This window comes from Bufo gargarizans, chromosome 1 (assembly GCF_014858855.1).
Source record: "Bufo gargarizans isolate SCDJY-AF-19 chromosome 1, ASM1485885v1, whole genome shotgun sequence".
Lineage (NCBI taxonomy): Eukaryota > Metazoa > Chordata > Amphibia > Anura > Bufonidae > Bufo > Bufo gargarizans.
The window spans coordinates 64,531,722-64,545,956 of record NC_058080.1 but is presented as its reverse complement, the minus strand read 5'-3'; the positions used below and the strand labels follow the sequence as shown (position 1 = coordinate 64,545,956).

Genomic DNA, 14,235 nt, shown 5'->3' with positions numbered 1-14,235 from the left:
TTTTTGCTTACTTTTCCTCCCTGGCCCCTCTGTTCCTTCACTTCTGCCAGCCTCTTCCCCAGTAGAATTGGCCTCACCGCTTTCTCCCGCTGGGGTATTGACCACATTGGCAAAGGAATGAGGGCAGCGACTGAATGGGTGACCTAAGTCACCACACAGGTGACACCTAATCTCCGCACATGATGCAGCCAGGTGACACGCATCTTTGGTTTTTGAGAGGGATTACAGGAAATACCGCTCGCCCGACCCTTACAGGAATCTTCAGGATGTTAGTGAGTAGTAAGATTGTGTCAGGACTGATTGATAGTACGGGTTCCCTGAGAAGGTCCAGATCAGGGATCTTGGAGGCCGTCAGATCCTTTTACTCATATCTTATGGTGAAGAGGGATCTTGATCGTGATAAGATATTAACTTTCTTGGCTGAAACTGCTCCTGAACCAGGAGCCGACCCCTCTCTTGACGTTTTGACTGAAATGATCCAGAAAGAGAAAGTCAGTCTGGTGATTGATGGCCTAACATCTGAGTTTTATAAGACCTTTAAGGACACCTTAGTTCCCCTCTTGACTGAGGTATTCAATCAGTGTCTCTCCTTGGGTACTCTACCAGTACGACCAGCTCAAGTCAATGAGGAGGTCGGCCCTGATCATTCTGTCAAAGAGTAAAGATCCATTCAATATTGAGAATTGGAGCGCTCCTCGGTGTGGCAGAAAGATTCTTGCGAAGGTGCTATTTAATCGGTTGGTGAAGATTGCACCCCAGCTCCTTTCTGGGGCCCAGCATTGCTCTGTTCCAGGCCGAAGTACTTTTAGTGCTGTGCTCAGTGTCCGGGAGGCCGTGGAGCAGGGCAGGTCACTGGAAGGGGTACATGCTGTCCTAGGATCAGGCAAAAGCGTTTGATTGCATTGACCACGAGTACCTCTGGTCTGTCTTTCTGAGATATGGCCTGTCCGGGGGGGTAACTATCTGTGTGTCTTTCAGAGGGGAGGCAGAATGGGTGCTGTCGGAGGTAGAATGCTACTCATAGTCATCTGGGTCCAAGATCCACTGGGATAAGTGTGAGAGTCTCTGGCTAGGAGGTGGAGATCCTGGTTTTGATCTCCCAGACACCCTTCCAGAGCCCCAGGAGTCTACAAAAGTCCTTGTCATTGAAATTGGCCAGGGGGATTCCCCCATCAAAATTGGGATAGCAGGCTTAAGATTGCCGCTCAGAGGGTAGACCAGTGGAAGGGTTGGTCTTTGACCCTAAGGGAAAGGGTGAACGTTATTAAAACCTACCTGAATCCCTTTGCTGTTGTGGGCAGTGTGTGTGCGTCTTGCCAGAACTTTTCTGGAATCGGGTCTACAGTCTGTTCTTTCAGATGTTATGGGGAAATAGACTGAACCTTGTCAGGAGGGAGGTTACTTACCGCACGAGGAGGCTAGGAGGGTTGGGTATGGTCGACCCTGTGGTGTTCCTGGTGAACACCTTTATTCAAATTAATCTTGCAAGCCTCTGGAAAGAGAGGGCTCCTCTGTGGGTAGTCTCCTGTCGGGATGGTTTCGGCCTTTCTTCCAGGAATGGGAGACAGGAGGGCAAGTGTCGGATCTCTGCACACCACATGGGCATCTCCCAGCTTATGCTGCCCTGGTTCTGAAACTATTATGTCGGTGGGGTCTGGGGATGTGGGAAATCAGGACTCAGTCAAGGAAACTCCTTGATCAGAGTGTTCTGTTGACCCATTTCCAGAAACCTCTGGTCCCTCAGGAACTGCCCAAGTCGTGATCTGGGGGTCGGGTTACGGCTTTTAAGTTCCATTAGTATCCCTTTCAAGTTTTTGTGCGGTGGTGTGCTGGAGAGCATGGACCACTTTCTGCTTCATTGTCCCTTTAACACAGAGGTTTACACCAGGGTGGGGACCTCCATCGGCTGGCCTAGGCTGGTCACTCTTTCCTATGCAGAATGGGCCTATGGAGCATTCAGACACCTGGGTGGTAGGGACCGCTGCACTTTATTCCTAGTCAGCTCAGTGGTCAGGTACTACACAAGGCATGCACGATGTTTAGACTCGATGCAGCACAAAATCCTCCCTGTGGATGAGGTGGTTGGGAACATTCTTGGAGACCTGAAAAGGTTCACTCTCTGGAGTATGAGAGGTTAGAGGCGGGTAGAGCCTCTCTCCTCTGGAGGGGTTTTGCCTTTAGGGTACCCCAGCCTGTTGTCTCCCTTCTGGTGGTGTGCTGATGCTGACACTCTAGATTATTTTTTTGTGGCTGTATGAGGATATAGGGCTTGCAGGCCCCGAACTTGGGCTTTAATGGTCGTGTGTGGCTGAAAAGCCTCACTGTGGGTGGTATGGGTGGTTTGCCATGTATTTTAGTTTATATGTCTATATGTATATTTGTATATATTGGTATGTAGTGTGTATATATGTTGTATATTTGTATAGTGATGTATATATTTTATAATTTGAGTTGTTAGGTGTTAGGTTGGGTGGTGGGTAAATGGGGGGAGGGTTCTATGGTTCCATGGGACATTGGGGACTTTTGGGGTATATGAAAAATTCTGGGCTGGTTCATGGATGTCTGTTATCATGTACTGGGGGCATGGGATGCCGGACCAGCTCAGAGCCCAAAAAAAATAATAAAAAATGTGTGTGTTTAATTGGGGTGTTGGTGTGTGGGATTTTTGTAAGTTTTTTGTAAGTTTTCAGTATTTTGCTGTGTGTAGGTAGGATGCAACCGGATTAGTACATTAATATTGAAATAGAAATTGTAAAAATTGTAAATACTGTATATAGTGGGTGTTCTATGGGAAAGTAAGTGTTGGGCTGGACCTGTGTTGTCTGTACCGTGCTGAGGTGCATTATGTCCTGTATTTTTGGTTTGGATTTAATGTTATGTTTTGGTGTGATTTCTGTATTTATTTATGTTTTTAAAATGTTAATAAAAGATATACAGGATGTAACTCAGGATTAGTACAGGCAAAGTAATGTAATGTATGTACACAGTGACTCCACCAGCAGAATAGTGAGTGCAGCTCTGGAGTATAATACAGGATACAGCTCAGAACAACATAACAAATGGAATGTATGTAAACAATTTTATATACAAAAATACTCAATTTACAGAGACTGTATATAAACTGAATAAAGGTGGTGTATAAAGGTGGTCATACACTTTAAAGGTTTGGGAGCCGTGTTGCGGACAGTCCAAATTCTGACAAAAAACTGAGAGACATGGCTGGACAGGTCATTTGAGTGCACGGCTCGCTGAACAATGTGTCACACTGTGCACGGTACATGCCATTCTGTAAGCTTTACATATTTACCAGGACTCGTAGTCGTCCCTCTGCCTCTCTGCCCTGCATGTGAGATTTAATGACTTATTTTGTGAACCACCTTCTGTGCTCTAAGTTCCTTCCACATCTGCTTCTCAGCAAGCACCAAACATCTGATCCTGGCATCCATTTACTGAAGCTCCATAAACTTCATCAAGCTAAATATTCGCAGAATCCGGATGTAACAGGGGTTATAATTAACACATACTGGATAGTTTTCTTCTCTGATACAAGTTGCCAAGCGCTGCAGCAGGAATGATAAGGTGAAGGTTATCTGTGTTTCTGAATTTACAGTTACTTTTTCTACCGGGTAGGTCTATGGTAGATGACCGAATTAAAGGGGTTTTCTGGACCTGTACCTACAATTTGCCTTTCTGCTAACCTATGGAGAGAAGACATTTTCAACAGTGTTTAACCTTCTGTCGCTCAGCCGATTCCACAATCCGGCTGTGCAATTGGCTGCTGGTCTTTCCTCTGATATCCCGACCGTATATGCTCCTTTTTCTTCCTGTTCAGCTGCATGTACATTATGTCGTCGGGTGCTCATGTCACCCCAGCTAGGATTGCAAAACTTTTGCTCAAAGTGTAATCACCCACTGGTTCGCTGAAAGACCTATTTAGGTACAGACCTGGAGAAGCCCTTTAATTTACCCTTTAAATAAAAAATAAATAAAAATGCTGCAGTACTACTTATTACCAGAAGGTGGCAATGCAAAGACCTTGAGTTCCCCCAATCTATTATTGCTGTGCATGGATAATTATATCCACTACATATTTTAATATTCTGATGTAGCAGACTGCAGTACGTTAAAGGCCATGTCCACCTTTGCACCCACTGGGCTGATTAACCAAGACGGGCGTTTGCACCTACATAATGGCCATACACTGCATGCCGAGGACTGGTTCCTGACATCAGAACAAGAATTCTGTGTTAGGACAGGTTTTCCCTGGTTGAGCAGCTGTGCAGAAGATCTGCTGGAGTGGTGTAAAGTACGTCATTCCTGGACTCCACTGAAGTGTTCTCTGAACAACATGTGACAATCTGGCAGTCTGACGGATGACTGCTACCTGCTAGAATGCATAGTGGTTCTTGTAAAACTTGTTAAGAGAGAAATAATGGTATTGGGCTGTATTTCAGGGTATATATATATATATAAAAATATATATAATATATAAATATAAAAAGTGTAGCAATGCTGAAAGATTTCAGCTCTGAAGCAGTCAATGCAGCCCTGAAGAATGTATACGGCCTAATTCATTCTTCAGTTATTTGGTAAGTTGTTTTCATCAGTTGAGTGAAGCCTACAAAGAGGTTTCCTCCTGTTTTGTGTTTTTGACCCGTGCCGGATTTTGGCTGACAATATCTGATGGAAATAACGGAAGTGTTAACTCGTCCTAATACAGTTCAGGCTGTAATGCAGGATCGGTACAGGATAGGTAAAGCATTTACACAGTCAGTCCTTCATTTATTTAGATCAGGGATGCTTAACCTGCGGTCCTCCAGCAGTTGCAAAACTACAACTTCCATCATCTCTGGACAGCCTACAGCTATCAGGGCATCCTGAGAGTTGTAGTTTTGTAACAGCTGGAGGGCCGCAGGTTGGGCATCCCTGATTTAGATTTACAGCTGCATATAAACTGTAAACTCATGCAACCGACAGACTTACTTCTCAGAGACTGGATTGAGAAATTGCTGTTGCTGACGGTGGGGGAGACGGTACATTTTTGACATACGCACTCCTTGCCGTTAAAAGTAACACGATCACCAGGAGGGAAGGGGCTTCTAGAAAACAGGAAATGTACATATAGATATATATTAGTGTAGGTCCATATTCTTAAAGGGGTTGTTCCACAAAAAATATTCAACTTTTTCAAACCAGCACCTGGATCTGAGTATTTTTGTGATTGCATGTAATTACAAATTTAGTATATGAGTTATTTACTGAAATCTAACTGTATAGCGCCACCTGCTGTTTGCCCTTTTTCAAAATTATCTATCCAGGGGAACTGAGGTGGACGCACATGCTCAGTTCCATCCTTCAACTGCCATCAGCTGTAAGAGAAAAGACGGGCCCCCAGAGAAGGGACACTCCCCTTGAGCTGTCAGCTTGAAATAAATCTAGCAGAGCAATGAATGTGGAGATCTCTGGATCCATGTGAGGTACAGGGCTGGTTCTTAATTTGTTAAAAAGAGATTGCCATGTACTATCTGATGTCTGATTTTTTACATTACGTATCGGATAACCCCTTTAACACTGCGATTAGTGTATTTGTATGGCGGCAAAATTTTACATGTTAACCTATATACAGCAGACTGCCCATGTCCTTGTCTCAAATGAATTCCCCATCAACACATTAGCAAAATCAGGATCTTCACCAGCAAGGTAGGATTCCTAAAAGACCGCCTTACCTGCATATAGCACAGACGAAGCAGCAGGGGTGGTAGGTCTTCCCAAGTGCAGACACCACCTCTCCCTCTATGAATTTATCACAACTAAAGCATCTGGTTCCAAAGAGTTTCTGATAATCCAGAGTGCAGATGTAGTCTCCCTGCCGCACAAAAAATCCACCCTGGGCAAGGTCACAGCCACAGACTAGGAGAAGGAGAGAAAATGTTCATTATTAAAGAAGACTGACCAACTTCAAGAATTGTTAGAAGGTGTTTCAGGTCATGGGTGGAGAACCAGTGGCACGTGTCCACATCTGACCTCTTTGACTGACTTAATGCCATTTTTGGAGACCTCAAGGCTTTCTGTTCATCGGGGTCTGTGTATTCTAGCACTTCCTCTCTTCATCTCGTTTCCCTTGGCTCTATTTTGTCCCATATTATAAATAAAACTGAGAGATATATAAAGAAATCTTCCAAGGAGCTCAGCTTTGTTCTCCCTTCTCCTCCTTACTATTGTCTGGCTGTAAGAAACTGGCTGCAGCAGGAGCCTCCCCCCTCTGTAGAACAAAATACATGGTTAAAGAGGCGCTGTACTTTCAGTAAACTTTTGATAGATGTTATAGGGACACATCAAAAGTTTAGTTCGGCGGGGGATTGAGCTCTGAGAGTCCCACCGATCCCTAGAACGATGGAAGAGTAGTGATTGCTTAGCGTGTTCTCTCTTCTTGTTGCAGAAGACAGCCTATGGGCCCACCTTGAGCAATGAGGAGCGAGAGCGTGCTAAGTACATGCTTCTCTCCCCAAGTTCTAGAGATGTTGGGGGTCTCAGCACTCAAACCCAGTGATCTAAACTTTTGAAATGTCTCTATGCAGGGGTACACCTAGCATTTCTGCTGCCTGAGGCGAAGTTTGAAATGGTGCCCAACCCCTCCAGCCCTACTGTTTAAGGCATACTCTGATACAGTTGAATACAGAGAGATATTCCCACAGCCCCCACTTGTCTCTAGGTCTTGCCGCCTGAGGCAATCACCTCACCTGGCCTCATTGGTGGTGCACCCCTGTTTCTGACATATCAAAAGTCTACTGAAAGTACAGGGCCACTTCAAGCCCTAACCCCTTTGCTATCCCAACCCCTCAGCCGGCCACCAAAGATGGAAGAATTAGGAACGTGCAAAAACTGCTGCAGGCTGAAAAAAGTGGGGGCAACTATACAGTCATGTGAAAAAATTAGGACACCCTTTGAAAGCATGTGGTTTTTTGTAACATTTTTAATAAAAGGTTATTTCATCTCCGTTTCAACAATACAGAGAGATTAAAGTAATCCAACTAAACAAAGAAAACTGAAGAAAAGTCTTTTCAAGATCTTCTGTAAATGTCATTCTACAAAAATGCCTATTCTAACTGAGGAAAAAGATAGGACACCCTCACATGTATTCCCTCTTAAATTGGCTCAGATCTCACACAGGTATATCACACCAGGTGCACATAATTAGTAGATCGTTACTCTGCATGTTGAATGAGGCTTGCCCTATTTAAACCTCAGACATTTAGTTTGGTGTGCTCCTGACTGTTGAAGTGAGAGTGAGCACCATGGTGAGAGCAAAAGAGCTGTCAGAGGACTTCAGAAAAAAGATTGTAGCAGCCTATGAGTCTGGGAAGGGATTTAAAAAGATCTCAAAAGATTTTGAAATCAGCCATTCCACTGTCCGGAAGATAGTCTACAAGTGGAGGGCTTTCAAAACAACTGCCAACATGCCCAGGACTGGTCGCCCCAGCAAGTTCACCCCAAGAGCAGACCGCAAGATGCTAAAAGAGGTCTCCAAAAACCCTAAAGTGTCATCTCGAGAACTACAGCAGGCTCTGGCTACTGTTGATGTAGAAGTACATGCCTCTACAATCAGAAAGAGACTGTACAAGTTTAACTTGCATGGGAGGTGTGCAAGGAGGAAACCTTTGCTTTCCAAGAGAAACATCGAGGCCAGACTGACATTTGCCAGAGATAAAGTTGACAAAGACCAGGACTTCTGGAATAATGTTCTTTGGACAGATGAGTCCAAAATTGAATTATTTGGACACAACAGCAGAGGACATGTTTGGCGTAAACCAAACACAGCATTCCAAGAAAAGAACCTCATACCAACTGTGAAGCATGGAGGTGGAAGTGTCATGGTTTGGGGCTGCTTTGCTGCAGCAGGACCTGGTCAGCTCACCATCATAGAATCCACGATGAATTCTACTGTGTATCAGAAGGTGCTTGAAGAACATGTGAGACCATCAGTTAGAAAATTAAAGCTGAAGCGGAACTGGACCATGCAACATGACAATGACCCAAAACATACTAGTAAATCAACCAAAGATTGGCTGAAAAAGAAGAAATGGAGAGTCCTGGAATGGCCAAGTCAAAGTCCAGATTTGAATCCCATTGAGATGCTGTGGGGTGACTTGAAAAGGGCTGTACGTGCAAGAAACCCCTCAAACATCTCACAGCTGAAAAAGTTCTGCATTGAGGAGTGGGGTAAAATTTCCTCAGACCGATGTCGAAGACTGGTAGATGGCTACAAGAACCGTCTCACTGCAGTTATTTCAGCCAAAGGAGGTAACACTCGCTATTAGGGGCAAGGGTGTCCTATCTTTTTCCTCAGTTAGAATAGGCATTTTTGTAGAATGACATTTACAGAAGATCTTGAAAAGACTTTTCTTCAGTTTTCTTTGTTTAGTCGGATTACTTTAATCTCTCTGTATTGTTGAAACGGAGATGAAATAACCTTTTATTAAAAATGTTACAAAAAACCACATGCTTTCAAAGGGTGTCCTAATTTTTTCACATGACTGTATTTCTGTATGATGGCTAGCAGTGGTGAACACTGGTGCCTTGTAGCGCTTTGGTGCTAGGTCCAAATCTGCCCAAAGACAAAATCTTCATAGGAGTTTCTATGTTCTTCTCGTGTTTGTGTAGGTTTCTTTCGAGCAGGGGCGGACTGGAAACTTAAAGTAGCCCCGGAAAAACCCTAAAAGTGGCCCCATGTTGTAGGTGGGTCTAAAGTCACAGAAGGTTGGGCAACACAGGTAGGCAGGGACAACAGAAGTGGGCAGGAGGAGCAATACCATGAGGAGGGCTTGGGCGGCCCTCGGGGTATCGACCCACCGGAAAATTTACCTGTAGGGTCTATGGCCAGTCTGCCCATGTCTCCAGGTATTCCGGTTTCCTCCCATAATCCAAAGACATACTGAAATGGAATCTGGACTGTGAGCTGCACTGGGGACAGCAAGTAATGAGAACTTTTCTAGGTTTAATGTCCCTTTAGCGGGTGTCTGTGTCTGTCACTGTTATAGCAGATCTGTGGCTGGCTGCCACTGTTATGGGGATCATGTGGCTGTTTTTGGGGGCCCTTAGGGCCATTATTGGCAGTGCTATGGCTATTTTTGCTGTCTGTGACTATTACAGGGGGGTTGTTCTGCTGTTGCTGTCTATCGCTGGGGGTTGTGCAGATGTCACTGTTGTGGCTGTCTCTATTACACTAGGGGTACCTTGCCACGTGAACATTAGCACACTTTAAGGGTTAATTTAGATGCTGCAGCTTTCGAAAAAGCCCATGTGTAGCAGAAAAAAAAAATCTGCAAAGAAAAATGGGCATGCTTCAAATCTGCAGGATGCTGCAGATTTTTACTACGAATTTCGCCTCCGTGGTGAATCCGTGGCCAAATTCACCTCAATTTTGTGTAAGTTCATCGGTGGAATATGTCTGCCATATATATAGGTGAAGTTTGCTTTATGGTGGTTGACATTTTTCTGCCTATTTACAGCTTCTCTATATTATCACAATATTAATATCAAGAGCATTATTATTTATTATGAATATATTATTACAGAATTATTATTATATTACAGGTTTCGATATTCTGCATTTCCCTGACTAGAAAGACACTTAGTGCTGGAATAATTACACATGGCTGCATCGGTGGCTGCCGGGGGTTCAGTGAATTGGAGCAATTATTACCTTACGCTTTTCCTTGCCTCACCTTATGCTTTGTGTCCCCTGAGCTATTCCTGCCGCACACTGCTCTCTGTGCCGGATCTAATACCTCCCAGCACCACAGATCACTCTGCTTGAGAGTGCTACAATGTATCAGTGCAAGGTCAACGAATCAACCTGATGTTTACATATTTACAGTGCTTTCAAAAACTATTCATACCCCTTGAACTTTTCCACATTTTTTCACGTTACACCCACAGCCGTAAATGTAATTTATTGGGATTTTATGTGGTAGACCAACACAAAGTATCAAAATGTCAAGTGAAAAGAAAATGATACATGGTTTTCAAAAGTTTTAATAAATAAAAATCTGGAAAGTGTGGCGTGCATTTGTATTCAGGCCCCCTGAGTCAATACTTTGTAGGACCAGTCTTTTGGGGCATGTCTCCACCAGCGTTGCACATCTAGTCTGACATTTTTGCACATTCTTCTTTGCAAAATAGCTCAAGCTCCGTCAGATTGGATGGAGAGCGTCTGTGAACAGCTATTTTCAAGTCTTGCCACAGATTCTCAATGGGATTTAGGTCTGGACTTTCTAACACATGAATATGCTTTGATCTAAGCCAGGCCATTGTAGCTTTGGCTGGATGTTTAGGGTCGTTGTCCTGCTGGAAAGGGGAACCTCAACCTCAGTCTCAAGTCTTTTGCAGCCTCTAACAGGTTTTCCTTCAGGATTGCCCTGTATTTAGCTCCATCCTTCTTCCCATCAACTCTGACCAGCTTCCCTGTCCCTGCTAAAGAAAAGCATCCCCACCGCATGATACTGCCACCACCATGTTTCAGGTCGGGGATGGTGTGTTCAGGGTGATGTGCAGTGTTAGTTTTCGGCATTAGCGTTTTGCATTTAGGCCAAAAAGTTTAACTTTCTTCATCTGACCCGAGCACTCTCTTCTACATGTTTGCTGTGCCCCCTTTATGGATTGTGTCAAACTGCAAACAGGACTTCTTATGGCTAGCTTCCAAAAATGGTTTTCTTTTTGCCATTCTTCCATAAAAGCCAGATTTGCGGAGTACAGGACGAATAGTTGTCCTGTGGACAGATTCTCCCATTTGAGCTGTGGATCTCTGCAGATCTGCTTCTCTAATTAGTGTTCTCCTTGCCTGGCCTGTCAGTGGATGGCCATGTCTTGGTAGGTTTGCAGTTGTGCCTTACTTCTTCCATTTTCAGATGATGAACTAAACAGTGCCCTGTGAGATGTTCAGAGCTTGGGGTATTTTTTTTTTATAACCCAACCTTGCTTTATAATTCTCCACAACTTTATCCCTGACCTGTCTGGTGTGTTCCTTAGATTCCATGATGCTGTTTGACCCCTAATGTGCTCTAAAAAACCTCAGAGGCCTTCGCAAAACAGCTGTAGTTATACTGAGAATAAATCACACACAGGTGGACTCTATTTACTAATTAGGTGACTTCTGAAGGCAGTTGGTCACAATGGGTTTTATATAGTGGTATCAGAGTACAGGTGGCATGAGTACAAATGCATGCCCCACTTTCCAGATTTTTGTTTATTAAAAATGTATTTTAAAAACCATGTATCCATTTTCTTTCACTTCACACATACTTGCTGCTTTGTGTTGGTCCATCACATAAAATCCCAATAATTTTTTTTTAGTTTGGGTGGTGTAATGTAAAAAAATGAGGAATGGATACATTGCAGCATGCGCTGGGCAAGGTGAATTGCTAGGTCTGTACTCCTTTTCAGCTTAAACCAGAATATTTCCAATCACAGCAAATAGTGAATAAATAATGTATATTCAAAAGTGACAAAGCTTTTCATTACACAGTGGGTGGACTGCTGAGGGAACTAGAACCTGTGATACTGTATGTTCCTGTGTCTCTTCTCTCCCAATAAATCCTAATGTGGCTTTCCACATGTTGGCAGGTAATGTGAAAGATAAGGGGAGATGTCCCTCCTTCTCACTCCATGCCTGACCACAAGGCAAATATTACACATGTCCACATAGCAACCACATATTCAGATTCGCTAATATCATACCCTAAGATACATTTGGCTTGCTGTGCTTGGAATGTTCCCTCGCCGGTTCTTCTATGAAGTGACCCAGTCCATGAGACGACATAAGGGCTCTATGTCTCATGGACAGACACGCTGGACAATAACTTCCTTCATCTGAAAGGTCATTCTGTTGTGGCTCCGCACAGATGGATCCTGTTTTGGAGAAATTCAGTAGCCTGCCTCCCTCTACAATCAAGTCCGTCAGTGACCTGAAATCTACGGAAGATATGTGGAGCATCATATTCCATTGAAGAGGAGAGAGACGTCCTCCATAAACACCACATTCTAATGCCAGATACATAGGCACCGCTTATCTCTAGCTATCTCTTGCTTGTGATCCAACCGCCCCTTCATTTGGATCCAATAGGTCACCCACTGGTCATAACAGGATGGCATATGGAAATACCCCTTTAACTGATGGATATCCCTCATAGACATGGCAGTTATGTCCCACCCTCAATCCTGTCACTATACACATGCGTGCCAAGCTCTTACCTTTACACGTGAAGCATTTGATGTGAAAATAACTGTTCTGCACCCGAAGGACCTCTCCTTTACACGCACTGCCGCAGTTGTTGCAGAGGATTGCATTACCGGTCGGCTTCTCTAGGTGGCTCTGTAGAGCCTGGTGCTGAGATACTGGGGGGGCAGAGAAGAACATGGAGCTTCAGCATTGAATATACAAGTATGTGGAGTGTAGGATAGCCAGTCACAAGTCTACAAATATACATTCATGAAGTATCTGCAAATACGGAGGAGCAACGACACTCCCTATTCTGCAGTCTGATATATAGCAACATGCATGGACAAGGGTGGCAATGATGAAGAACTGACACAGGAACATTGTGTGGATCCAAACAGCATCAGTGTGAATGCATATATACACACTAAAGTATTAGAATGTGGACACTGATGGGGACATTTTGAGACTTAGAAACCAGTTGTAGTTTTACTTGTCACTGCCAGCAGAAGGCACCATAAGATGCACTGTCCGTGCTGGAATGTAGACAGATGTAAACTGGAGGCTTCTCTGTGTTATTTGAGGCTGAAGGCAATATTTGGGCCCTATAGCCTGGGCATTGGATTTGTCAAGTCAAAGCATGGCACTCTCTGGGCGCTGTTTGATACTATGTGACTGAGCATTTGTGGGCACTACATGGTATAATGTAGAGAAAATACTGCATTTTCTGAGCACCATTTCACCAATTGTGGTTGTACATGAGCACCGTGTAGGAACTAGCTCTATGTTGGCAAAGAATGGTACTTTTTGACAGTAGGTCTAATATAGGTGTGCTTCAGCTTAATAAATGACCCCTATGTATTTGGTCAATGCAAGGCACTAAATAGGAACAAATTTGGTGCATCTTTTGGTCGTCCGTGCACCAGAAAATCGAATCTATGTCTGTTATAGCTTTGCGACACAATTTATGGCAAATTGTGGTAAATCTACAGGTCAGTGGGAGGCCACATCCTTTCTACTAAACTCTGGCTACTTTACTCATTTCTTTTAAAAAGTGAAGAGAAAAGTGCAAAATGGCAAAAAGTTTCACATTTGTATGCAAATGTAAATTGTGCTTAAATGGGTTGGTAGATTTCCCCCAAGTCTACTATGTATGAAGTCAATGGGTGATGTACGGTATAATATGGAAAGACTAAAATATGTGTGCACTTATTTATACAAACATAGGAGGTAATTGCAGCACAAATAACCTTTGCAATGCAATCTGCGACAGACATACTAAAAAAAGTGGTGTATATCTGTTAGTAAATGACCCCATAGTCTTCTATTTACTAATCCTGTAGACCATGGATGTCAAATTCATGGCCCTCCAGATGTTGCAAAACTACAACTCCCATCATTCCCTGATAGCTGTAGTATGCCCAGGCATGATGGGAGTTGTAGTTTTGCAACAGCTGGAGGGCCACGAGTTTGACATCCCTGCTGTAGACGACATATACCAGAATTACCACAGGGGCTCAGGCTGGTGCCAGGGATAAACGCTTTTCTCTGACTATATACCAACCATTGGTTGGTTTACTTTGAGACAGAATTTTATGCCAAAATTGTGGCACAACTTGCATCTTAAACCACACCCCTTTCCAGCTAAGCACCACTCTTTTTTAACATGAATTCCAAGATTTGAGAATAGGCTTACACAGGCTAAGTGATAAAAATATTTACTGAATATAATTATATATGAGGTAAAATACTGTAGACAATTCACATACAGAATAAATAATAATCAATCACCTGGCCTACAAAATAGGGGAACACAATGGGGGAGCTCCCATTGCCATGCTACCCATGTAGCACATGGCCGACACCCTATGGCAATACAAGAGAGAGATAGTGACCTACAACATCCTATCTGGATTATGTTCCCAGCGGAGCTACGTTCTTTGTGTTTGTGCAGAAAGGTTTATACCTCTCAGCCCCTCTTCCTAAGGATGTCCATTGTGGAGTACACACATCTTATGGGT

General features: G+C 43.7%; 1 protein-coding gene across 9 annotated transcripts in view; it reads right to left on the bottom strand.

Annotated features, from left to right (window-relative positions):
• ABLIM2 (actin binding LIM protein family member 2) overlaps positions 1-14,235 on the bottom strand; it is a 196,031-nt gene that overhangs the window by 108,010 nt on the left and 73,786 nt on the right. For all 9 annotated transcript variants that reach the window (XM_044295879.1, XM_044295878.1, XM_044295880.1 and 6 more), the window contains exons 2-4: positions 12,250-12,393; positions 5,727-5,910; positions 4,984-5,099 (exon numbers count right to left, since the gene is read on the bottom strand). In XM_044295879.1, the coding sequence (XP_044151814.1) occupies positions 4,984-5,099; positions 5,727-5,910; positions 12,250-12,393 (444 nt within the window). The remainder of the gene's footprint in view (positions 1-4,983; positions 5,100-5,726; positions 5,911-12,249; positions 12,394-14,235) is intronic.